General features: G+C 38.4%; 1 protein-coding gene across 3 annotated transcripts in view; it reads left to right on the forward strand.

Moving 5' to 3' along the window:
• The window catches only part of SNX24 (sorting nexin 24), a 96,935-nt gene that overhangs the window by 31,682 nt on the left and 38,134 nt on the right, over window positions 1-27,119 (forward strand). Inside the window, exons 1-3 of one of the 3 annotated variants that reach the window (XM_041120910.1) lie at window positions 6,524-6,619; window positions 17,525-17,608; window positions 25,190-25,294. In XM_041120910.1, coding sequence (XP_040976844.1) covers window positions 6,593-6,619; window positions 17,525-17,608; window positions 25,190-25,294 — 216 coding nt within the window. In that variant the 5' untranslated portion in view covers window positions 6,524-6,592. Of the gene's footprint in view, window positions 1-6,523; window positions 6,620-17,524; window positions 17,609-25,189; window positions 25,295-27,119 lie in introns of those variants that run through there. The other 2 variants (XM_030004210.1, XM_030004212.2) reach the window with 2 other exon arrangements.

The following is a 27,119-nucleotide window of genomic DNA, read 5'->3' on the forward strand; positions in this document are numbered from 1 at the left end:
TTTGGCTTATGAACTCACTCAGAGCCAGTAGTGTTGCCTTGCAAATGAGAAACGTCACTCTTTCTGATACCTAAAATGACCAAAATGATTTTACAACAAAGTTAGTGTGTGTAGAATAATTGTCACAAAACCAGAGTGGTGTCAAGGTGTAGCTGTTAAGTGGGACTTCTGTTACTGACTTCATTGTGGCCAGGATATTACCCACTTTTATGTGGGGGAGAAAGGGAGATGATCGACTTGTGGGGTAAGGGAATTCATTACACAGAAGGAAAATATTCTAGCTGCAGTCTTGTGTGTCTGGACTCAAATCTTGAGAATGGTTATTGAAATTCTCTAGAATATAGCAAGAGGCTCTCCTGCAACTTAGTGCTTTCCTGTGCTTTAGGATACTTTTTAGGTTTAAAACAATCTACTGTGTATTTTCTACCTATTAATTATTTTTTTTGCAAAAGCACCTTTATTTTACTTTGAATACTTGGTTGCCTGTACTGGCAAGTGAGATTAGGTATCTCATAGTCCTGTATAACGCCTCCAAATATTTTAACCTCCAGAATACATTGAAAATCCCCAAATGAAGAGGTGAAGTGCCGCTTTCCCATTGTTCACAATCCCACTCTTTGTATGATATTTTTAAAATGCTTTCTAGAGCTATTTCTGCAACAGTTCTGAAATACACTTGCAATCCTAATACACTGCACAGTGATATAAAGATTAAAACTAATTTGTGACAACAGGGAGTTATGTGGTCACCCCAGACTTATACTGATCATAGCAATTTTCCATACCAGTCTGGTTTTTCTCTTTGTGTATTATATATATTAAAGTAAACACATAGCCAGGTTTGTTTGTTGTTTTTTTTTATTTACAGCTTTTGCAGTGTTTCTGTCACTTCAACTTCTTGTTCCTTATTAAGACTTCAGAGATACAAACCAGTAGCTCAGTAATTGCTTTCTTGAATCTGCCTTTAATAATTACATTTAGTAAAGCTGTATCGAAAATTAGAAAGGCAGAGACTAATGGAAAACTAGATTTTTCACTGAATTAGAAAGCAAGACAATCTATATATTGACAACATTTCAAGTTGAAACAGATCAGGAAAACTGTTTTGGACTGTCTGTGCAAAGAGGCAAACACATGCCTGATGTGCAGTGGCATCTGCATTTTATACAGGCTGAGAAACTATAAGAGATTTCATGTAAATAGGTGTCTTGAGAGGGGACAGTACAAATCTGATTTGGAAGCAAGTCACTTGAGGTTTTTTTCAGTCAGAGAACCTCTTTTTTCTTAGCATTAACAAAAAGTCTAGAAAGTACAACTTTTCACTGATTAAAATACCTTGAGATGGGAGGTGGGGAAAAGAGGAGACATGTTTTAAGTTCTTATTTTAGACTGGACCATAATCTGTGGAAGAATGTTTGTTGAGGCTGGTATGACAGCACTGTGAGCCAGCTTGTATGAAGGGGGTAGAAGAGAGAAGGTATTGGGTCATTGTTTAGTCATTACTGGGACTTTTCACCAAAAATTTAAGGCATTTGAATTCCCATTTCAAGAACAAGCAAAAACATGAAAACTATTTTCAGACTTCTTTTCCTGATATGTTGAATATTTTAAATGCCTCTCTTACAGGCAGGAAATGTACTTATTTATTTATTTATTTATTTATTAGCGCAGTGTGCTCATTGAATAAATGAATGCTCTGTGCTACCTTAAAATTTAAGAAAAAAACAAACCAAACAACTTTAAAATATATACAGATCTTGCAGTGTATTGTGCTTACAAGATTTGTGTTTTAAAGCAGGTTTATTTACTGTTCTCTCTCCACATGCTTTCCCTTTTCATGTAGTAACTGAGGTGTTTTGTTGATAATGATCATTCAGGTATCTTTGCATCTTCTGTAGTATTTTGAGATTGGGCTTGGCTTCAGTTGTCCTCTAAATAGGCACTGTGCCTAACAAAGGTTATTTTAATATCTTCAGCATTTTTGGAGAACCTTACTTTTACCCAACAGTACAGTCCCACTTACATGCTACACATGTAATAATAGTTTGCTTTGACAGCATAATGCTTTCTTCTGCTGCTTTTTAGGACATATTCACAGAATTGGGCACATGTCTTGCCTGAATCTTTGTGAGATTTGGATCAGTGTGCATCAATAGAGCATAGATCCTGTGATTTTATGACACTGTGGACCAATTTCAATAAACAAGAAAAAAGAGAGTTTTGCTTATGTAAATTTATACAGATTATTTATTGCATAGTAAATTCATTTTACTGTAAATTGCTGCTGAATTTTCAATTTTCAGTATGTTTCATTGAACATGCATTGATGGTTTGAAGGCTTCTGAACATAGAAAAGCATTGATCTTCTCTTACTAGAAACTTCACCTTAAGTCCTAATCACATAAGATAGAATTTAAATAGTAACTTTCATTGTGTTATATACATGTGTTAATCATTATGTAATTTTAAATGCATGATTAATACATGTTGGTAATCTGATAAGCTGCTTTATTAATCCAGCAACTTTTATGACATACAGAGAGTGCTTGTTGTTGCTAGTTAGCTTTTGAACTTTTTTTGAGGCAGTGTGCTATACTGTTCAGTGATAACAACAAAGACGACACTATTATATCACCAGCAATCTGAGAAATTTCTTGTTTGTAGAACCCGTAAAAGCTAATATTATCCTTGTTTGGAATGGAAATAATGAATGTATAAGAAAGCACTGCTGGAGTCACAGAGGAAATTGAGAGAACCGCAAAGGTGAGGAGGCATGCTTGAGACTCTCTCCTGGCTCTCTGGAATTGTTCTTTGTGCAAACCAGCATTATTTGTAATTTAGGAATGATTTTGTCAGTTGTAAATAAATTACAGTTTGAACAGTGACTTTTGGACCTGACTTTTTTTTCCTGTACCTGGTGGGAAAGTTGAAAGGCTCTTAAGAAGAGAAATAGTGTGAAGCTAATGGGAATATCCATCATCTCTCATCCCACACACCTTCTTCAAAATATTGCAACAGGATCTTCAGAGAAACAACAGGTTGAGGATATCATTTGATAAATCAGAATAAATTTAACTTTTCAGGGTAGTTACTCTGCAAAGCTGAAGGGCAAATTGCTGCTCAATAGCACAAAAATGTACAAATTTGTGATGGAGGAAGAGTTGTGAATGTTTAACTGGATCTTCTGTCTTCCAAACAACAAGCACAGAAAAGGAAGCAATTTTTTTTTTTTTCTTTTTACTTTTCCTCCTGACTTGGAAGGAGCTTTCATAGGATCATAGAGTCATTTAGGTTGGCAGGGGCCCATGGAGATCCAGGCATCCCCCCACCCCACCCCTGCTCAAAGCAGGGCCAACACAGATCAGATTGCACAGGGTCTTGTCCTATCATGTTTCAACTTTCTTCACCATCTCTCTGGGCCCCAGCTCCAGTGTTTATTTAATGTAGACTCTCTGATGAAACTATTAAATAGACTAGATTTGGCACTAGATCTGGTGATAGTCTTACTTTTCTAGAAAAGCTAAGTGAGCTTTGCATGCAGTAATTTTGCTTTGGTTCTTTTAAAAAAATGGATAGAAGGAGATTTGATAGAAAATGTTGTTTTCAGTGCAAAGAAAGATTTGGGAATAGTATTATACATTTTACAATATTTATTTCTATTTCTGATGGGTAGAATTTTACAAGCTATTTATTTTACAGATTGATGTGGTGATACATCTTGGGGGAAGACTTTTTTGAAACCCAACATACTGGGTAATACATACATAAAGCAACAACTGTCCTAAACCATTCAAGTCCTAGTTTTTTTCTGAAATTATTCTATAACTATTATCTTGTCACTGTAAACTACGGTAATACTTCATATCTTCCTTTAAGTCAGTTAGAAATCCTATTGGTCTTTATTGTCAGAAATGCTATGTCCAGTTTTAGTAGGGCATTACAATTTCATGTAGAATTAATGGTCAAGATCTTGCAGAGCTAACATGTAATACAGGAATAAGAAAATGTCACCCTTTTAACACAAGCAGTTTTTTACCTACACATTTTAATGAATTTGTTTGCTCTATTTTCTATGGTCTTAAAGAATAAGTAGAGGAGTTTGTTCTACTTAAAAATCCTCCACTGTTTTCATTCAGTATTTGTTAGTAATTGCAGTGATTAAGAAGTTTTGAGGAAAAATAACTTTTTTTCTTTTATGTATTTCAAGAATACCTGAAGTATGAATACTATTTGATGATTTTTCAGTTACATAGTGTCAATGTATGCCAAAAACACTGGCTAGAGCAAAATTCTGCAGTGGTTCGTGGTTTTGCTGGTTAATGTCTTTTTTGAGACTTTTCTTCTCTCATGAGGTAGAAGAGCAAAGAGGTGTTTTTCACTCAGAGTCTCTTTCCTCAGGTAGAAAAATCAATACTGCATTTTGTGGAATAGCTCTTCTATTTCCTCCTCCACCTCTTTAATATACCCTGGAAGGAGGAGTTGAGAAATGTTGGATATACGTGTAGAACAACAGTGGTCCCTGCAGCAATACAACTTCTCATGTTAAATCAGCTAGATGCCAGCACTGGCAGTGCATGGAGGAGCTGACTTTAGGAGATATTTGGGCTTGTGTGTGCACTTGCCAAGTTTGGTGGTGGGGTTTTTTGTGTTTTTCTTGTTTTTTTCCCCCACATTTTACATGCAATCTTTATTGAAAAGCCTTCCTGACAAAATGAGAAAGAAGCAAGTAAGTGCCAGGGTTAGTTTCTCATGTCCTGAAATAGGGACCTATACAACAGTATGCAAGGTGGGATGAGTTTGCTGTCTGTGTGGGTGTAAGCACATTGTACATCTCTGCTCTGCATGTGCTGGGTCTCTCTGAGGGCTTGGGCTTTTAACCTTGGGCCCCTGAATCATTCCCAAGTGGGTTCTCTAAGTAGGTTTTCCTAGGAAAACGCATTAAATAAGTTGTTCAGCATTGCAGAAGTACTTGGATTTTAGATCTAAATTTTCCAAAGTGGCCATGGTGTTACCATTTGCCTTAATTTCGAGGCCATACTTTCCGTACATACGGTTTTCCTCCCTTTTTAAATGGTTTTTAGTTCTTACATGGAAAGAGCACCTAAGGACATTGTCCTTTGCTCATTTGTTTCCATGACACTGTCAGTCCCACATGCTGAGCTAAGCAGACACTAAGGGGAGAAAAGTAACATGGGCCAGACTGCTGCAAGTAAGTATGTTCAGGGATGCTGGATTGCATTGGGTGAAAAGCTTAAATTACACTATGAGTACTTAAATTCACAACCATTGTTTCTTAATGGTTTCCCCTTTTTTCTACTTTTTACCCCTGAGCAGGCAAATGGGAATAAAGGGAAGGGGATATATCATTTGGATCGGTACTGCCCCAGACATACGACTGGTGGACATGGAGCTTTTAGATCCCTAGTATAGACCTCTAGATGAAGAGGCGCTTGAGTTTTTATCATCCAGCTGCCGCACCAGCAGTGGAGGGAGGGAGAGGGATACCATGCGTTACCAATGGGTTTTCACAGCAAGCAGATGCAGTGACATACGTTTCTGATTCATACACGATGAAATCGTGGGTTTCCTTCAAGGTTACGGGAGCCCAAGTGATTTAGACTAGAAGGCCCTTCTCCTGCTCTTCGTTGGCCTGCTTATTTTAATGGTAACGCAGCATGGTCTTTTCAGGTGGTGGTCCCCCATGCCATAGTGTAGATTCCTGTCCAGCATCTCTATCTTACAAAAACTTAAAACCATCTTCCAGTCTTTTTTCTGCTCCCTAACATCATAGTGGCTCCTGAACCATACAAAAGTATTCTGTAGGCCTGAAATTTTCCCTGACTTTGTGGAGATGCCATAAACTTTCAGTCAGTACGCATGCACTGTACAAGTAACAGAGCACCAGCAGCACTGATGCCATTGGAAAACCTGCATTATGCACATAGTCTGTGCAAAGTTTTGTTAGGAGTTATCCTTTTTTCCAGAAGTTTATGGGTTGGCCAAATTTGCCTCCCAGCTATCTTCCTGGTCTTCTTGTCCATGTCTTGGGGGAATTTGTTTGAAATGGTTTGGGTTTTGGTTTGGGTTGGGTTTCAGGTTTTTGATTGGGTTTTTTGGCATGGGTAAAGTAGAATATATTTTTCTTTAAGTATGTGTTTGGACTGTCTCAGCTGTAACTTTCTAAAAATATTTTCTGTCTGAATCACTTACCTGGTATGGAAAATCTAAGCCCAAAAATTAAAGGTTGGCAAAACTGTAAGTAACTGAGAACAGTCTTGTAATGGAAAATATGAGATTATTCTAATTAATCCTAGTACTGCCGTTAACTCCTATGATAAATTTTATTAAATTAACTCCATCTCAGGTCCTCTTCAAATGTTACTGAGAAGTTAATTAAAAATAGCAGTAGTGCAAGTGAGCTGTAGCGTGAAGCAGGAAGGTGAAGAATCGGCTGATGGAATGTGAATGTCCCTTCGTTACCCCTTCACATTTCTTACCTGTGGAAAACATATGTGGGTGGAAGAACAGGTAAGTAGGAACAGAAGCTGTACAGAAAGATGAGCAGTTGCTTGTTGAGGCAGTTGGAGATAAGATGGCACCTCATCACATACAGGATGAGGTAAGTTGCATTTTCTCTGCCCTGTAAATAGAGAAGTGGCACTTTCTGTAAATACACAGAAGAATCAACTTTTGCTGCAACTAAGAACTTAAAGTAAACTAAGCAAAGTTTACATTCCTTCTGCAGGGAGGCACTGGAAACTCCAATAATAGAGCCTTTGTAACAAAAAAAATATTTGAAGAAGTTATATATGGCAGTGTTTTGTGTGAATAGAAATGGCAAAAGTTTTTCTATTCAGTACAAAAGGTGAGAACCAGGAAAATGCCAAGATTTGATGAGGTTTGCCTACGGGAGTGAAGTTTTCAATAACTTCATAATAAGGCAAAAAGAAAATTTGAAGCCTCAGAATGAGGGAAGGAGTGATATCTATGGCAGTATCACATTGTATCTGTAATGACATCTTATTGTTATCTTTCTTTTTTTTTCTTGATAGTACTTTTGAATTTATCCAACTGAGTTTAGGGGTTTAAGTCTGTATGTATTTAAATAGGAGACTTGGTTGGTATCTGCAGGTGATGAACATCCAGAATTTTCTAGAACAGTAAATGATTTCTTTTACACCCAAGAACCAGGACTTGAAATGTGATTTTCAAATTTCAGCTAAAAATTAGTATATGGATATTGTTTCCTCACAGTGCTGTGTTCAGGAATCTACTAGCTTTTATTACTGAAGTGTTCAAGGCAAGTTAGTTCTTAGGCAGTCTGTGCTTGGCTCTGTCTTTAATTTTTTTCTTCCTTGAGGAAAACAGTGGCAGATTTTTAGACCTGTGAATGATACTTTTTTACTCTGATGCTTCTAGTTAACATTTGAAGAGATTGGTACATTGTGTCATCTTCAGTTCAAGCAACAGTCAGTAATTAAACATTTAGCACAATTTTCAATCATCTGTTGCCTATCGCTTTGTTTGCAGTATGCACACTTTTATTTCCATGTTTCCAGCATCAGACTCAATTTATAACAACTTACTTAAAATCTTTCTGAAATGTGTTGGAAACATAATACTTCATCTGCCTGAATACATGTGCAGGCATGTAATTACTTGATGTTTGCCTCACTATCTTCCAAGTGATGGAGAGGCAAGTTGCCAATTAACATAATTCTCACTGAATCAATTTTCATTGTCTTTGAAATGATAAATATTTAATTGTACAACCAGTGTTCTCTGATAGGTTATTCAATCTTTTATCGCAAAATTGCTAATAGGATACTTTAGTTATATATATTATTGTGGATATTGGTTTGTATTAGTATTTCTACTGCCTTTGAACCTATACAATATCTTGACATAATTGCACTGGATGTAGTATCCATAAGCAGTTTAGATGTTGCCTTTTCTCAGACCTGGGTGTTTGAGTCAAATTCTGTGCTGCCTTAGCTCTTCCACTAATGCCAGTACAGTTCTGCGTGAAGTGTCTACATCCAGCTACTTGCTGTGTTTTATACTGTAACTCTAAGGAAAGCAAATTAGGAAATATTTTTCTCTCTTCCCTGCATTCTTCCGTTGTGTTGAAGTCAAATCCGAACCCTGCATCCCCCTCAACTTGACACTCCCTCTGCTCCCTTTTATGGGACACCTGCACCTCGCTGACTGCAACTCCTGCAGATGTACCCGGGATAGAGCCAGGATCGCCCCCTTTGCACTTGGCTTTGTTCAGCCTTTGCCATGAGTTTTGCAGCTTGTGCTGCCCACGCTGCTGCTACTGTTATGCTGCCAGCAGTACCTGAACTAGTTTAAATCTGGCTCGGGCATACCTGCGATCACTGTGGCCACCAAGCCAACTACAACATACACACTGTGACTAACAGAGCATTTAAATTCAGAAGCTTAAAGACTTAAATCTTAGTTTGGGCACAATATTTTATTATTTGGGGCACTGTTTGTGGTAGCTGCTCTTGCATTTTCTTCAGTAGCTGCGCAGAGTTTGTTGCTCCCATTCTCTCCACCTTCCTTGCACATGAAGAACCACCTGGTTTTCTGCCGATGGATGTATCAATAACCACATCCTGGTAATCTGTTTCAGGTCTTGTCTCAGTCACAGCAGGCTTAGTCCAATAAGAAATGAAACTGCCTTACAGCTATTTGAGCTTACTTCTTCTTCCCACTTTGAATTACCATTCAGAAGAGATTAACCTGGCAAGGGAAGCCTTTGGTGAGCAGGATGGTATTCTTTGATAAACTGATACAATGACTCTTATTTTCAGAAATGAGTGCTGATGTTTGAATAGTGCTGTCAGTTGCATGTAAGAATAACGCAGATGGGAGGCAATAGCAGAAGTAATTAGGTTTCCATTTTGGAAGGCAGACCAATGCTAATTTAGTGAAAGTTTGGATGAGTTAACTCCTTGAAGTGCCAGAAAACATTGCATGCATCCTGACTGCTCATCTTCGTTATTAACAGAATAGCATTTGAATCCTCCATTTTGGGGCTGAAGACAGGCTGATCCCAATATTTAAATGTAATATATGAAGGATCTTTGCTAAGCTGCACAGACATTTGGAAAAGCAACCTCCTGTGACTACAGGTAAAGAGGAGCAGTCTTCTCAGATGGATTAATGCAGAGACCCTAGTAAGAAAAGATGCAAGGTGGATATACAGTATTTCTTTCCTCTGGTATTTACTAACCATGAGGAATGTGGAGCTGATTTTTAATAGCTTGTGTATACTGTAACCTGACTAAATACTGTTGTGTTTCCTGTTCATATGTCTTTAGTTAGTCACTAGCAGAGGAAAAGGCTAAATTCACATACCATGGTAGACATACCATGGAATATGAAACAGTACAAAGCCAGCTCCTTTGAAGTGTAGTGCTCATCACCCTGCTGCATGTATACTTTTTTAACGTGTTCTTTGACACCATTTGATGTTTTTGTTTGTAAACAAAACATCTGTGCTTTGGAGGTGTTAGGTGGCCCAGGTGTTCTCCAGATAGCAAATACAAGTTCAAACAAAGTAACATAGACTTAAAGTTTCTGGAAAAAACTTAGTCTTGTGTCTAGCTTTTCACAAAAAAGAGTTTATTGCAGCTAGTTGGCTGCAATATGGGGGCACTTCCATTGTGGCTAGGAGTTGCATCCTGCCTTGGGAAGTGAGAGGACTCTTTATAGACTCTCCAAAGGATTTTGTGACAAAACAGAAGAGTCCTTATTTTTCATCAAACTTAGAATTCATCTTTTTCATGTAAATACACTTTTGCCATCAGTTATTTTTTTGTAATATTCATGTATTTTATCCTGATGTACTATTTCATTGGAAAGTTCATCTTTTCCATAAAAAGGCCCATCGTTGTTCTATTAGTAGAACACTTCCGATAAGAGACATTGAGATGATCCAGATGAACAAATAGAGCAGAGCAGGCTAATTTTTTTGTGTCTGTGTAACTGTAGGCATTAGCATGTGTTAGGAACTTTTTCCTTTTTCAGTAAAAGATCAACACATTTTTCCTTAAGTTTCATTCTAAGGAAGTTAGCCAAATAGTTGACCACAGCGACAATGAGATTTTAAAAGGGTGTCATCTGTGTAACACTTGTGCTCTGCAGGGCTAATAAAGAAAAATATCAAAAGCAAGTCAGACCTCGTAGCTTCTTGGTTTGGTTACAAATTAGATTTCCATAGTCAGTGTTTCACTGGCAAGGGAGAGGCTTTTTAGCTTGGAAAGCCAAGTAAGTTATTTTTCAGGAAATGACAGAGAAGTTCCTATGGGATTTTATGAACCATGTGTTTGGAAAAGATTGGTTTAAAGAGAGTTTGAAAAAATCAGAAAACTACTTACTCTTATATGTCAGCTACTCTTTCATTCAACAGTGACAGCTCCGTAGAAGCCTCCCTCGAGCTTCCCATGTTGTAGGAATTACAAAACTGTCTGACTGGGTTGCAGTATAAATTGTTTTACTAACTCTTCCTATAAACCCTAGGAAATACGACATACAATTCTCAAAGGCCATCTTCAGAAAGAATACCACTGAGTCATATGCATGCCTTTTGTGCCTAATTCCTATCAACACTGTGCCATTTTATCAGTGGAAGAGGCTCATACTGCAAAAGAGCATAGGAGGGGGAATACCCTTAATTATTTTGTAATACTGGTGGGAAAGAAAAACTGCATGCTGAATGGTTCTTGAAGAGACTGTAGTCTGGTTTAGGTAGGTACTGGTACCAGTAGCACTGGTAAGTGTTAGTGAAGAGGCAGCTTTTTCAGTAAATAAATCGTTGAAGGTTACATAAAATTAGTAAGGAGACATTTGAAGTCGGAGCCGCATTTATAAGAACATGTCCTTGTGATTGTTCTCAGGTACGCATCTTTTTTTTTAGTAATGAAGGTCCAAGTTAGATTGCAGTAACATGAGATTTAACAGAAGGAGTCAGTGAAACAACATACTTGTCCTCTCAATGGGCTTATATCACAGCAGAAAATCTATTTATTGTATTATAAAAACAGTAAGGCTGCTTCTCCAGGCCAGGAGGCATCAGGTAACTGCTTCACACAGACTGAAGCTGTTGGGAATACTCGCTGGAAATCCTGCAGGGAATGTTTCACTTCTCTGACATGGTCTTTCTCCTTCACAGAGTCTGGACAAAGCAATGTCATAATTTCATAATGTCAAGGCTTGATATCCATAGTTAATAAAACTAGGTACTTTTTCTCTTGTGCTGTAACTTAATATTGTACATTGTAATTGGGACTAAGTGGAACAGTCTGATTTCATATAACAAACATGACAGTGCTTGGGGTGGGGGAAAGGGCCTGTTTGTGGGTCCAACCCAACTTTTGAGCTGACTTACGTAAGATAAGCCCATCTTGTAATGGATAACGTAATGGATTTGAATGTCTTTGGGGCCCTTCCGTGCAAGCAAAACACTTGTGCTGAGCAGAGCTGTACTGCTGGAGGTCGAAGCACAGGCGGTACGAGCGGTGGCCCAGGTCAGCGGCGGTAGCTGTGGGCCCATTGCCCGCCTGTGAGGAGGACTGGTGCTCCAAATGCCTGCGCTAGCTGAGCTGCCCGTCTGCAGCTCCTGCTTTCTGCCTGCTCGCGTGGCCATCAGGAAGGAGGGTTCAGCATGTGTGAGGACTGCTGCTAGAAAGGAGGGATGACTCTCAGCTCTGTCGCTGTTCATCCTCCCCCCCAACACTCTGATTGCTTTCCGTTTCTAATACCTAATCTTTCACTTCTTTTCCTTTACTGCCTCTTGCAGCCACTTTCATCCCTTCTTAGGGCCCTAGTGAAACCAAGCGGAGCAAACTGAGCTCTTCAGGGCTGACCTGTTCCTTTCTTTGCTGTGCCCCAACTTGTTTCCCACTTTTGCAGCAGGAAGGGGGCCCTTTCCTTATGGGAAGATGGTGCAGGAGCTTGTGTAGGGGCTGCTTGGGTAGAGTGGGGAGAGCAGTTGCTACAGAGAGGAGGCAAAGATGTGACTATAAGCAACCTACCTAAGGCACAGAAAGTCTTAAGTCTCGGCAAGTGGACATCGTGGGGATGACCCAAAGTAAATAGTGGGTGCAAGACGGGGGGAACTGGAACAGGAGGGAATGTGGTTGGAGAGGAGAGAAAAAGGGAGATTTCCCTCGCCTCATGCCTCCGTGACCCATGTCAGCCTGTCTCTGCACCCTTGAGCTGCCCTGTGCCCACTGCAGAACTGAGTTTTGCTGCACCCCCTTCCAGAGGATGAAGTCAGAATAAGTTAATTTGTTTTCATTTGGGGGATAGCGAGATTCAGTTTTATCAAGGCTGTTCTGAAGTTTGAGTTGGCTCTGAATACTGTCCTCGTCTACGTCCCTGCTGTGGAGGGCATTCAGAAGCATGGAGCATTGCCATGAGGCTATTACACCCCTGAGATACCAAATTGCTGCTATGTACAGTTCTGGTTACCGCCACCACGCAGGTGCTCTTACGAATTCTGTGGAATAATTTTTTCCCCTGGATCAGGTGGGTGAGAATAGGTTTAAAGTCATCTTTTGATCTCTACTATATGCCGTGGTCTTGTTCTAGTCATAGCACAACTGAGACAGAAAATGTGCCATTGTGTGAACAATAATGAAACACTAAACACGTGGAAATCCTATTACTGTTTCGTGGACCATAGCTGTCATTTCATTTGCTCTGGAATTCCTTCCATATGGCCAGGACAAAGGTTTAAGGTTGAGTTTCTTGACACTTTTGAATGCATTAGCTGTTCCTCAGACAAAAGTCTGTCAAGCATACTGAATCATCTGAAGGGATGTATTTATTTCTGTAAGTAATATGTTAAATAGAACTAGTGTTGGTAAGCTTGGTCTTGAGAGAGAGAAGCACAGTACTAGAATTTTGTGGGGTTTTCTTTCCTGGTGAATGTTAGACAAATGTATCTGTTTTTTGTAAACTTCTCTTTTTCTGCTGCTGGTTTTTGTATCTCCTCATTCTAAACAAGGCTGCCCCAAATCTCTTTCTCATCTGTAATTTTTCAGAAGTTTATGTACTTTGCAATTCATTTTTCCATATATAAATATACACAACATGATAGTATTAATTTACCATAATTATGAACTCTGTGGTTAATGTAATTTCCATGAGTTAATATAAAAGTGCCATCTGTGTATTCCTTACGTAATAGAAAACCAAGCTGAGAGGTTACTATTCTCTGTAGTTTTCCTCCCTATTCCTGGTCATGTTTGTCATTCTTGTCTGTATTTTTTGTTAAACTGGTCATTCAGGGGTTTTTGAGACAAAGGTACTGGAGATGTATGTTTTCGTATCAAATTATCAGATAAAATATGTCTTTTTGTATCCAGTGTAAGCATTTGACATAGGTAAGATCTGAAGGGGGGCAGTACCAATGTTATTTACCACACAGTTCTTGATGTGCGCTTATAACACCGGTGGGTTTACAGGAAGACATGGGTGGTTCTTGTATGTCTTATTGGTTCCTGTTTTCTTCCATTTGTGCTTTCTGTCTTGGAAATTCACAGTGATATAGTACCAATTATTTGCCTGTATATAATCCAATTTAGTTACTACGTAGTACTGTCCAGTTTCTGCAGCAAGAAGAGAAATGTTAAGTATTCTTCTTGAAAACAGTGAAAAAGGATCATTCAGTTAGAGGTTTGCTAACAATCAGAAATGGATAAATTCAGGGAAATGGCAAAATTAGGCTTGCTAACAATAAGAAATGAAGAAAATGGTTTCCAAGATCTGAATATAATCCATACCACTGGAACAAAGTGAAGGCAAAGAAGAGGGACAAAAAAATTTTGCGTTGTTTTTTTTTTAAAGTCATATGTAAATCTCTTTTGTAGTTGGACCTGAAAATTTTTACTGTCTTATTAACAAAAACATTAGGAATTCTTCTAGAAGACTTTCCTTCACAGGTTTGATGGTTATGAATTGTAGTGGCAGATCTGCAGTTCTGCTAGGCAGATCAACATTATTCATACTGATATCCAATCCAAAGGTGTTTGTCCCATACATCACTTGTGCAGGTTAAATTCTGTTGGAAGAATGCTTTTAATGGATAATGATCTTCTGGCTTTGTGCAAACATTGTTGATAACTGTTGTGGTAGTAACCAAGAAAGGTGAGACATTTCTACTTTCAGAGTACTTGTAAAGAGTTTTCTAATTGGTGTCTTCAAATCTATGGTTCCTTGTGTCCTAGTCAGGATGAACTGCAAAGCTTTCAGTGCAGTGTAATTTCTGGTATTTCAATGACTATGGGAAAAGCATTTTACTTGTCTTATTCAGTGATTAATTGTTGCATTTTTCATTTAACTAACTGTCACTTATACAAAGTCATATGTCTTTCCAGAGTTATCTGTTCATAGAACATGAACATTTTTACAAGAAAAGTAATTTCCTTGCAGTGTTGCATTTTTTCCCCGTCTTTATTTTGGCACTTTCATCTATGTTCACCAGTTTCCTTACATTGTTTTTCTGTCAGGGCCTGCAGTTGCTCAGTTAAATTTGTGTGAGATTTGTCTATAGCTATTTTGAATCCATGAAGAGATCCTATCTCTCTCATAAGCTAATGTATCTTTCTGTCTTTCACACAAAGCCATGTCGTTATATGAAATAATGGCACAGAAACTCACTGCTGTGCTTATAGTTTGCTCTTGTGAATTGTGATCTGGTAAACAGTGATGAGGCAAACTTGGAATTTATGCTGTCTAAATAAAGTCATTTAATAATATGAAGTTCATAAGCACAATATGTGTTATTTCACTCACTTGCATTTCTGCTTTATAAGTTACTTTGTAAATCAGTTTAGTATTTAGTTTTGTATTAAACTAAAGCATTTACAGATTGTCCCTTTATTTATCACAAGTTGCTTTATATTTCTGGAATATAGGTGCCACAGGGAGTAGATTAGAAATGCCATTTGCAGCATTTTGTTTTCAAACAGTAATTTTCACTTCAAGCATAGCAGATCTGTTGTCCAGCTTTTCAAATTTTAGATGGCTGCTAAAGCTGGATCCAAGGTCTGTGGACGGTAGGAGGCAAAGTTGAAGCCTCTATACTAGTACAACCAGTTGAGGGTGTAAAGCTAGCAGATATGTGGTTTTGGAAATGACATCAGTGTGCATGGGAAACTGTGGTTCTCTCTTCTCACATCTTCTGCGAAAGGGACTGGCAAATGTATTCTTTAGTGTCATGTTGTTAGCAAAAATTATGAAACAGTAATTAAAACTTCACTAAGATTAAAAAGGAGGATGAATAAATGCTGTATACTTTTTAGTGTTCTGAAGCCATTTCTGTAATTCCTTAACCAGTGATGAAACACAGAACAAAATAGGTAGATGCTTTGAAAAGAAGGTCCACAGAGGGATTTATATTTCCTTTCTTCCCCATATTCCAACTATTTTCCTTTGTGAAATGACATGTTTATAGACTTCAGAAGGAAAGACATTTCTCTGAAGTGGCACATATATGACTAAAACCAAAATGGGACTGCACAAGCCAAGCCATGATTCACAAGAAAGTTACCTGTCAAGGCAGTGCTTATAGCTGAGGCAGGAGCCCCTTAGACTTCTCCGAATTGTTTGGCAAATCTTGTAGCCAACAGAAGTGCTGAACTAACAGTGGTGCAGTGGCTGTTAGCTGACTGAGGTGTAAGAGGGTGTTATGAGTTGCTCTTAATTCCTGGAGATTTAATATCGAGTTAATTCAAAACTGTTGCAACACCTTAACTAGTGACTTATGGTCACTTCTAACTTAACTAGTTTCATATTCTGTTATCCATTCTTCCCACCAAGTTATCCTTGAAACTCGTAGTGGCTTTCCTGTGCAATCCAGAGTATTTTGTTCCTTGCAGAACTATTTCTTCATACAGTGTGTAGAATATAATACGTAAATAATGTTTTCCTCTCATATAATTAGGATGTTAAGTCTCAACTAAAGAAAAAAGCCTACATTGATTTTTCTTTGCATGTGATTCTCTTTACAACTCTAAACTTGCAACATATTCCTACGGGTGCCTTGGAGTTTTTTCATGTATAGAGGAAAATTGTTCAATAGCCAATAGCTGTTCTCCCAAAATAGTCTAAATAGATAGGAGGGGAAAAAAAAATCAATGCACCCAAATAAGGTCATCTGCACACCATGAGTGGGACACAGAAATAGTCCTTTTCAAAGAGGTAGAATGTAGCATAAGTTATTACAATGATCTGAACTAATTTTGGTAATGTAAACATTGGTGTGAAATGACTGCAGTCCCATCCATACTGCATTCAAGCAAAGGTAGATGCATTTCAGTCTGGATTAAATAAAATGCTGTCTGTTTCTAATGTGGTTTGGCTAGCCGGTGAAAACCATAGCATTTTGACCTGTTTGAAAGGCAGGTTCTAGTGGACAATAGAAAGTGTTTATTCAGCATGGTTTCTGTGTGTTTGCTCTGATCAATGCTAGCTGGGCATGTTGTGACAGAAACCCCTTTTTTCTGCATTCAGGCATAAACACTGTTTGTAAATTTATTTCAAAGAACTTTTTATTTGGCCTGAGTCTTGGGTCTTGATGTAATCGTCTGTCCTGAACATCGTCTCTCATTGTCCTGGAAATAATTATTTCCAGCATTTTCTGAGCAAAACAGAAAACAAAGAACTCCTAGATAGACCAGGCACCTTTTCTGTATTTCTTTTCTGCTGATTTTGTCTTCATTTAATAGACTGTGTTTTCTTGAGTACTTCAAAATATTTCTCATCACTTGCCCTCAGAACTGACCCAGTGACCTGAGAATCAAGAAAATGTCACGTTAGTGACTGCTAATTAGTGGATCCAGAGAGCTGCTTCTCCTGGCCTTTCAACCTTCCAGAGGCAGCAACAAAAGCTGTCACATGTATCATACAAAGAAAATAAGCATTTGCCATGTTTGTTTGTTTTTTTTTTCCTAGGGTGTAGATAGTAGCACAAGCTCAATTAAGACTACAGATGAATTTGTAGGTTAGGAGGAAATTAACCCACAATATAGTGTTTGCATTTATTTCTTCTTTTCCATGCATAACATACTGCATCTGTTATCCAGTTCTTACTGAACATTTATGAGTGTGTTAGTGTGCCATATTGTAAGAGGAAAAAAGAATGAATCTTTATTTCTTTTCTCTCTTTTTTGTTTGTTCTTACCATCCTTTTTTTTAATATTTTTAAACTACTTCAAAATGTATTAAATGTTTCTAAAAGGGAATATTTTAATGCTTAGTTTTTAATGTACACTATACAGTCCAAGCTTAACTTGTCTTTTTGTATGTTTGTTGAGCAAACTTGTTAACAAAAGATTCAGCCATATTTCCCATTAATCACTGCACTTCTGTGCCTCATGAGTCATCACGGGTTTTTTGGGACCACCTACTGGAATGGCTGTGGTAAAATGTGCAGTCACAGCCATGTCACAGAACTGTTTGTGCAAGTAACGTTAATCTCCTTTTTATTATTTATAATTTTCAGGTCTTTAAGATAGAAGTGCTAATGAGTGGAAGGAAACATTTTGTGGAGAAGAGGTATAGTGAATTCCATGCACTTCATAAAAAGGTAGTGATCTCTTTCTTTGTAAAATGTAACTTTGTTTTGCCTTAGCTGTGATGTTTTCCTCTCTCTTGAAATTGTTACTATACATGGTTTATCTTAAATGCATCTTGTGATTCATGTCTCTGGAAATGAGTTCCCAACTAACTCAGTTTCTTCTCTATTTTGTGGAATGGGATGATGACTTCTCAGTTATTACTAACTCTCCTTTTCTTTTTGATTATTGTTTACATGCTGTATTGCTTAAATGCTGTCTGTAGTATGTTTTTTTCTTCTTGTAAAATCACAAAATAAGACACATTCCTATAGCAAATAAATACGTTTTTGGTTTTTATCCAATTAGACAAATAATTTGTTAGTTCTATAAATTGTGTTGCTAACCGGCTATACGTAAAGCTGAGCAAACAACTTGTATACACCAGGAAACTAGACAAGAAAAAGACGGAATAGACCATCTCACTCTGCTGCGCTTCATACAATGAATGTGATATAAAATATCTGCTAAGCTTGTTTACTAATCATCTTTCTAATATATAGACCAAAACTCTGTACTTTCAAGATTGGTTATCCACTAAGTGTTCTTTAAATTGTTTTGATCACTGTTAAAGGAAAAGTATGATTTCTTCTCTCCAAGCTGAACTGGACGCTGCTATACAGTTGTGCAGCTGAAAGGCAAGTTTTACATTTTTTCTGCCTTAGGGAGGCCAAGTATTGTGAAAAAGAATTCTGGAAAAGCACTGCAGCCAGTTGCCAGTGGTGGGGCTGCAATGAAGGGCTTCAGTCTGTTCCTAGGACCTGGGTCAGCTGAACATTTGTTGGTTTGTAGCTCTCAGTGGTAGTGGAGCTTGTGCACATTCAACTGCTTTGACTGGTGCTGCTTGCCTTCAGTGTGGAAAAGCTTCCTCTGCAAACAACACAGAGGAGCACGAACATTTACAGCTTCTGCCATTGCAGTGTCAGAAGAGCTTAGCCACACCAGCATGTTTGCTGGTGACCCCAAATCAGCTCAGGAGTCATCTCATTCAGGGAAGAAGCATTAGCCTGGTGGCAGAGAGGATGGATTTTGCCAGCCTTATATGGATATAAGCAAACCTGGGTCAACAAAAGGCAACTATTGACCCATCTGCATGTTGGCCCTCAAAGTCCAAAGAACAAGAATGTATTTTGCTTTACTGCACCATAATTAAGATGTGCTAGTATTTCTTGCCTTTTTGCTTCTTGCTCCAGTTGTGGTATCAGCTGCCACTTTTTAATACTCATTTCCATGTTTATTGTGTTAATTCAGATATGTCTCAGATATTTGCCCCCTTGTATTCACATCTAATATGATGCCACATAAGCAACAGTGTCAGAATCAGTAGTACAATTCACTCACCCACCACCAAGCCTTGCAATACATGTGTGCTTTATTTAACGTATGAGGATAATCCTGCAGTTGGAAGTAAAGCAGATGAGTAGAGATTATACAACTAAATAAGTTAGGAAACATTAAGAGGGGAAAATCAGGATTTATATGCTTAAAACACACCCTACCCTAGTAAACCATCTCCTGTAGTTAGAATAGAATAGAATAGAATAGAATAGAATAGAATAATTTCAGTTGGAAGGGACCTACAACGATCATCTAGTCTGACTGCCTGACCACTTCAGGACTGACCAAAAGTAAAAGCATTGTCCAAATGCCTCTTGAACACTGACAGGCATGGGGCATTGACCACCTCTCTAGGAAGCCTCTTCCAGTGTTTGACTACCCTCTCAGTAAGGAAATGCTTCCTAATGTCCAGTCTGAACCTCCCCTGGCTCAGCTTTGAGCCATTCCCAGGCGTCCTGTCACTGGATCCCAGGGAGAAGAGCTCAGCACCTCCCTCTCCACTTCCCCTCCTTGGGAGCTGTAGAGAGCAATGGGGTCACCCCTCAGACTCCTTTTCTCCAAACTAGACAAACCCAAAGTCCTCAGCCACTCCTTACAGGACTTGCCTTCCAGCCCTTTCACCAGCTTTGTTGTCCTCCTCTGGACACATTCAAGGACCTTCACGTCCTTCTTAAATTGTGGGGCCCAGAACTGCACACAGTATTCAAGGTGAGGCTGCACCATCACTGAATACAGTGGGATAATCACCTCTTTTGCCCAGCTGGTTATCCTGTGCTTGATGCACCTCGGGATGCAGTTTGCCCTCTTGGCTGCCAGGGCACACTGCTGACTCATGTTGAGCCGGCCATCAACCACCACCCCAGATCCCTTTCTGCAGGGCTGCTCCACAGCCACTCCTCTCCCAAGTTATACTTGTGCCCGGCATTACTCCATCCCAGGTGCAAAATCTGGCATTTGCAAGATGCAAATAAAAAATAAAATACAATTGCACGACTAATTTACTTGTGCATGCTTTTTCACAAGCTTAGAAATTATACATTAATTAAAATGATAAATAAATAAGCTATAAATGAAGAGGACTGGCCATTTACAGGTGCAGTTCTTCACATTGCACTTAAATCACTGAAATTGTGCATTCAGCCTAAGGACTTTTTCAGATCTGAACATTTTATAATATATATCTTAAAAATTGCAAGGTTAAAGAACTAGGGAGTCACTATCTATTTAAGGCTATCTACCAGGAGCATTTCAGGAGAAATAACTTCTATATCTAGAAATGCAATTTTGTATTTAAATTGATCACACTCAAGGTCACGTTGGCTTTAGCTTCTTTAGCACAAAGAAAATATTTTTAGCAAATAAGCACAGTTAGCAAGGAAAGACAATTTGCTGTCAGTTTACAAAAGAAGAGTAGAAGTCTTTTAAACTGGTATGTCATTCTAGGGATTATATGCTTTTTTATTACAGAAAATCTGGCCACCAGAAAAGCAGGTGGATTTGATCAGCATCTACATCCTTTTCATAATGCTGCATACCGATAAGATTTTAAATGTTAAAATATAAAACTGAAAATGCTGTGTTTATTTCCCTGCAGTCTGCTGTGTATCAATAACTGCAGTATAAAATAGATGAAATCAGATAGGATGAGGGATACGCTGGATGTGATCTAAAATTTGTCATAGCTAATTCCCTTGCTTAGTATGTCCAAGAGAAGTTCAGAGTTCTAGGCAAGGTGCTTCCTATTCATGCCAATGATGATTGTCCAATGCTCCAATCTATGTAGATCCCTCTGCAAGGCCTCTTGTCCCTTGAGAGAGTCAACAGCATCTCCCAGTTTGTTATCATCAGCAAACTTGCTAATGGTGCATTCAACTGCTGCATCCAGGTCATTGACAAATGTATTGAACAGAACTGGCCCTAGAATTGAGCCCTGAGGAGCACTGCTGGTGACCAGTCACCAGCCAGATGTAGCCCCACTCATGACAACCCTTTGAGCTCTCCCAACCAGCCTGTTCTTCACCCAGCACAGCGTGTACCTGCTCATCCCACACATGGACAGCTTGTCCAGAAGGATGCTGTGAGGACAGCATCAAAAGCCATACTAAAATCCAGAAAAACTATGTCCACCGCTTGCCCTTCATCCACTGGGTGGGTGACCTTATTGTAGAAGGATATCAAATTAGTTATACAGGACTTCCCCTTTGTGAACCCATGTTGACTGTGCCTGATGATTGCATTGTTCTTTAAATGCCTTTCAGTAGTATCCAGTGTGATCTTCTCCATAATTTTTCCAGGTACTGGGGTTAGACTACCAGGTCTGCAGTTTCTTGTGTCATCCCTCATGCCCTTCTTATAAACTGGACTAACGCTGGCTAGCTTCCAGTCAGCAGGGGCCTCCCCAGACTCCCAAGACCTTGGTAGATGATAGAGCGGGGTCCTGCTGTAACATCTGCTAGCTCCTTCAGTACCCTGGCACGAATCCCATCAGGGTCCATGGACTTGTGAACATTCAGCTGATACAGCTGATCCCTTATAATTTCAGTGTCCATGAATGGGAAGTCACTGTTCCCACACTCGTGGTCCTCCGACTCAGGGGACTGGGCAGCCCAAGGTCTATCAATATTATTAAAGACTGAGGCAAAAAAAAGCATTGAATGCCTCTGCTTTTTCTTCTTCCCTTTGTTGTTGTCTAATTTCACTGTAATTTCTGGAGTTGCACAGCTACTCCACACAGAAGTCACAAATTACTACAGTCTCCCTCTCAGATTTGTCTCGTACACTGCTTCCTCTGCAGTAACTCCCATTGCAGGGATTTCTCCTTGGAACACCCGAAAAAACATAAATGATGGTCCCTTACTATTTCTCCAGAAATAGCAGCAAAATAAACAAACCTGAAAAACAGGTATTCTAACCAGACTCTTTGCACCACTCTTCAACTTGTTTCATCTTACTCCTCATCTGCTTGCTGTCTGTTTATATCACTCTGCAAACTTGATAGTGACTTTTTCTTATTTGTTCCCCGTACAGATGCAAAGCACCCAGCGTATTTTGGCAACAATATACTTCTTTTCTTAAGTCTTATTTTTTGAAGTTGTAGTAAAATTTCAGTAAACATGGTTGAACAGATAGTGCTCTGAACCTTTCAGTGTTACAGAAATCCTGAAGAAAGCATTCTCTGGTAATACAGTATGCAGTTTCACCCTTTATTCTCCTCTCTGTTTTGTGTTAGAGCAGAAAATCTCAACGCCCTTAAAAAAAGTAGGATGTGTATTTGAACAGTTTTTACTGGAGAAGAATATTTCGAACTTGTATCTGGATTGTTCTTTGTGAACAATTTGTTCACATCCCGTGACACTGTTTATACTCAGGTCCAGATACCAGTTTGCTTTCAGCATGCCAATAGGGTATTTATTTTTTTGTTCCTCTCTTCCCCTTTAATTTAAAATGTAAGTTCCACTCTAGACTGCTGTGAGTACATGGCAATTGGAAAGGTATCTTTAGACTTAATGCATATTCAAGGTGCCCTTAGTGCTGGAGTTGTCCGTAGTGAGCAGGAGAAGCAAAGCTTCTGTAAAGAGCAACCATGGTAGAAAATGGGAATAGAGGCTGAAAGGGAGATTGTGCCTTTCACCGGAGATCGACATGCTATACTGGCATTGTATGGAGGAAGGACGACTCCATTGCCGTATAGGACATTATTCATTCATCAGAATGCCAACCAAGGTTTTGATTAATTTTGATTTTTTTTTCTTTTTTTTAAACAAAGCCATTTCCAGGAACATGGCTGGATTTGTCTCCTTCCTGGGTTCAACCTTTCTTACATTCCAGTGGTGTAAAAAAGTAAAGCCCCACCTCCTGTGCAATCTGGCTGCAGTGGAAAAGGTTTACAGTCTTTTCAAGACTGTCATGCTACACCAGAAGTACAAATTATTCCCTTGAGAGAGACCATCCACTGCTGTTGGCTTTTTTGAAATAGTTTGCATAGGCCATTATACTTTGCCCTGCATATGAGTGACAAACCAGACCTTTCAGGCTATGCACCACTCACATTACAGTATGGTATTCAAATCTGAACAAAAGTTTTATTATTCTCATATGGAGAGTTTTTGAGAAAGAATTAAATTCATTCAATGTATATAACATAGTACAACCATTTATTCATATTATTCCCTAATTCCTTTTTATACTTCTTTTCCTTTACATTTTTAAATATTGGTAGTTCTTTTTAAGCACCAGAATGCTAGAAGGTGACAGCATTACACTACTGCAGTGAAATCTGCAAAAACCTTAAGTTCTATACATCTTGTTTGCAAGCTATTTATAATTTTAGAATAATTAGTGTACACTCTAAATCATACTGACATGACACTTGAACAAATAATTCTTTACTTGATAATTTGAGCCATCTTTTAGTCTTGCAGGAGATAGAGACTACAGTATGTCAAATAGGCGTTAGGTCAATGTTATGGACAGGAAGGTATTACAGACAATAATTGTCCTCAGATAAATATTTCTTGTATAGGGACAGGTCTGAAGCAATATAGCTAACACATACGTAGATTTGCTTAATATTCTTTGGCATTGTAATAATTATTTGTTGCAATACATTATTAGATTATTGTAAGCGTAAGAAAGTGGATTTATCCTTTATTCTTTGTATATCTGTATAGCATGTGCTTTATACCTACACACAGCACCTATGCTTGCACATTTAAACAATTGGGTTTTGGATGCTTTGTATAACAGGGCCACAGAACACAAAAGGATTGCTACTCATCAGCTGAGGTACCAGCCACAGAGTATTTATCTTGTAAGCAGCTAGGCCTTGGTGGATGCTTGTATTGTTTCAGATTTGTCTCCCCTCATCTGGAGCATTCTCCTCATTTGTTACTCATCTGCAGGTGCTGTCATAGTTCACAACAGCTGTGACCATAGCTTCTTCAACATTCTCAACCAATTTAGAGGAAAAAATGGGGTTTCATATTCTGGCTTTAAGATCAGTCAGTAAAAGTAGATGGGTTTGGGGTTTTGTTTTGGTGGGTTGTTTTTTTCACTTCACGTTTAATTGTAATTTAGCACTATTAAGGAAGTTGCAAAATGTTTCCAGAGCAATTGAGGTGTCCTAGCTGCAGCTTCGTTACTTGTGATTGTAGAGACGTTGATATGTTGGCACTGCTTTTTCCTATAGTGACATCTCAGCAAGCTCAAAGATGAAATGTAAATTCTCAAGTCTCCCATGGGTATGCATGTCAAAGTCAATTTTGAGTTTCTTTTCTTGCATTCCTTGCCTCGGATTTACTCAGAGGCAATATCCAACAGAAGGAATGTCTAATGTCACCTTCTATTAAATTGCAATGGAGTCTATTCCAGTTATTATTTTTGCTCTGTAGTTTTGAGGAAAACAGTAATATTTTTTTGGTTTTGGAAAAAAATGTTGCTCCAGCAAGAGGATTCTTAGTGTTGTCAGATTGTGTGCTTGTGTCTATGTACATGTAGTTGTGTATGCATATACACATTTCTGTATATATTTATAAATATAAATATATACAGCTTTCCTGTATATATTTATATATAAATTAAATATATAAAAGCTTTCCTGTGGGAATCTTTAGAGGAATAGTTATGGAGATGTCTTGGAAATACATTCAGTGGCGATCTTGCTATTTCTCTGTATAAGATATTAAACACAACCGTCAATATCTTGGTGCAGTTTGAGAGCATGGATATTTTGCTGTCTTGATTGCCAACTCTCCAGAGAAATGGTTAGCTCTCCTCCCTGTATTTCTCCCACCTGTTCATAGTTGCCTAAATCTAGAGTTAGAAATCATCATGGTGTTTTGCCACTGCACTTAGCAAGGTAGTATCTGGGTACATTGTGGTGACATTGTGTGGTATCATCCCAGGTTGACTAACGGGGAGCTCATTTCAAGTATTCTCATGTAGTTGTTGCTGTTTTGTTTCAAGGCTGTTAGTCACAACAAATTGTTTGTAGCATCTTCACTGTCCAGGGCAGCTAGACATGGAGATTTTTAACTGCAGCCTATAGGTATGAAGTCTGCTGTTACTTCCGTGAGCTGATGGTGACTTCATTGCCGTGTTGTTGTCCTTTATACGTGGTTATTTTACCTGTACTGCCTCATCTCTAACATAAACATGTTTACTTTAAAAGGATGCTATTATACTGTGTTTCTGTCTGCATTTCTTTTCATTTGCAGCTCAAGAAGTTCATAAGAACTCCAGAGATCCCCTCAAAGCATGTGAGAAACTGGGTCCCCAAGGTCCTGGAGCAGCGACGGCAAGGCTTGGAGTTGTACTTGCAAGTGAGTCTCTCTTAGCACTATGAAAGTAAAAGCGGCATCCATTTTCAGAGTGGTAGTATCCAAAGCATTTGAAGGTATGAAGTGGGGTGTTTTACTGATAGGCAATTTTAGAGGTGGGAAATGAGCTGGATACTTACCAGCAGTGATGATCTCTGTTCACTTAGCAAGACTAGCAGCTAGAAATCCAGACTGTTTTGCATTTTTTCTTGATTCTGGCAAAAGGTGCTGACTGACTTTGGCAAACATACTAGTACCCTCATTTCCCTGTGCCTAAAATGGGGAAAATAATGTTATTCTTTCCACAGTTGTTGTGCCTGTACCAATCAAAAGTATTGCAGAAGAGATCCAAGGAGGCTTTATTTAATTAACATCTATTTAGACAGGCTAGGGAAGAATCAGCTCGTCAAATTCATATACGTCTACTGTACATGCCTGTATCTGAACTGTTCATCTAGTTGAAATAAGCACCTGTCATCCCATATTCATCTCAGTTGGTTTGGAAACTTGCATTTGAAGTCCCAGATCCTACCTATTTGGGTTCTGATTTTGCTACAGGCTGTAAAAGGAGTCTTCAGGAATGACTCAGACATGTAGACATCTAAATATACCAGTGATAAATCCAAGGCTTTTTTAATAAATGGAATTTCTACTCTCACCATGATTGCTTTAAAAATGCCCTGTGGTGTAGTTTCACAGCTGTTTCTCTGGTGACAAAGCCAGATTAAGGTGTTCCTCTAGACATGTTCCCAGTTCACTGCACCTTCAGCTGTACTGAACAGCAAGTGCTGTTTTATTGAAGGGGATCATAGAAATGATCTGAGTCAAAAAATAATTTACTCAGATCAGAGTAGTAAAAATAGTAAAAATTTCAGAGCTCTGATTTATGTCATCATCCACAGCTGCAGTGGCACAACTGAAAGAATGATGAACTGCAAAGTAATAGACAGTGAGCTGCATTCATAGAAAAAAGATGGTAACCTGCACTGCTCAGGAACCTCCCTAATTCTCAGGAAGATTTGTAAAAGAAAACTGCTTAAGGAGGAGAACAGAATTATAGTGTGACACAAGACAGTATTATTTCTACCATTGAACTTTTTAAAAGAAATTTGGAAATGAGGAGGAAAACGCAGCTTGGATTTTGTTCTGAGACATAAGGAGCATTTCAGGCAACATAGTTTATTTTTTATTTTTAAATATTTAGTTGATGTTGTTAAATTAAAAAAACTAATCCTTTTTTCCTTCTTGCTCTGTGATATTTATAGCATCTTTGTCATCTAAAAATTACATTTATTGTGTGGGTGAAAAAATATTGCTGTTGGAGAGTCTTTGGTTTTGATGGCGGTCAGCACAGCTGCTCAATCATCAATATGTTTTTCTTTTACAGCCATTTGCTGTGAATTTTTTTTTTTTTTCTGATTTTCATACAACTGCCTTTTGGAGGATATCACTCCTAAGGCACATGTACCAATTTCTTTTATGAGGTTGATTTTGTTAAAAAGATACAGGGGTAAATTGGTTAGCACTTTTTAATTGCTGATAAACTTTAAAAGAACATCTCCCCCTACTGGAAAAGTTAGTCAACTCTTGTTCTTGTAACAGCCTTGTACATTCTTCAATCACCATTGGCTATCATAGGAACATGCAATGGTTTAGGTTGGAAGGGAGTACTGAACACCATCTGATTAAAACATGACAAGCGTCTAAGTTGCATCTATACTGACGTGCATACTGAATTAAAACAAGAGCAAAAGTCATTAATATTCTTGTCAAAGTCATTAATTTTTGTTCCTGCTAACAGAAAGCAGAACTAATCATCAGTGAAATT

This window comes from Aquila chrysaetos, chromosome Z (genome assembly GCF_900496995.4).
Source record: "Aquila chrysaetos chrysaetos chromosome Z, bAquChr1.4, whole genome shotgun sequence".
Classification (NCBI taxonomy): Eukaryota; Metazoa; Chordata; class Aves; order Accipitriformes; family Accipitridae; genus Aquila; species Aquila chrysaetos.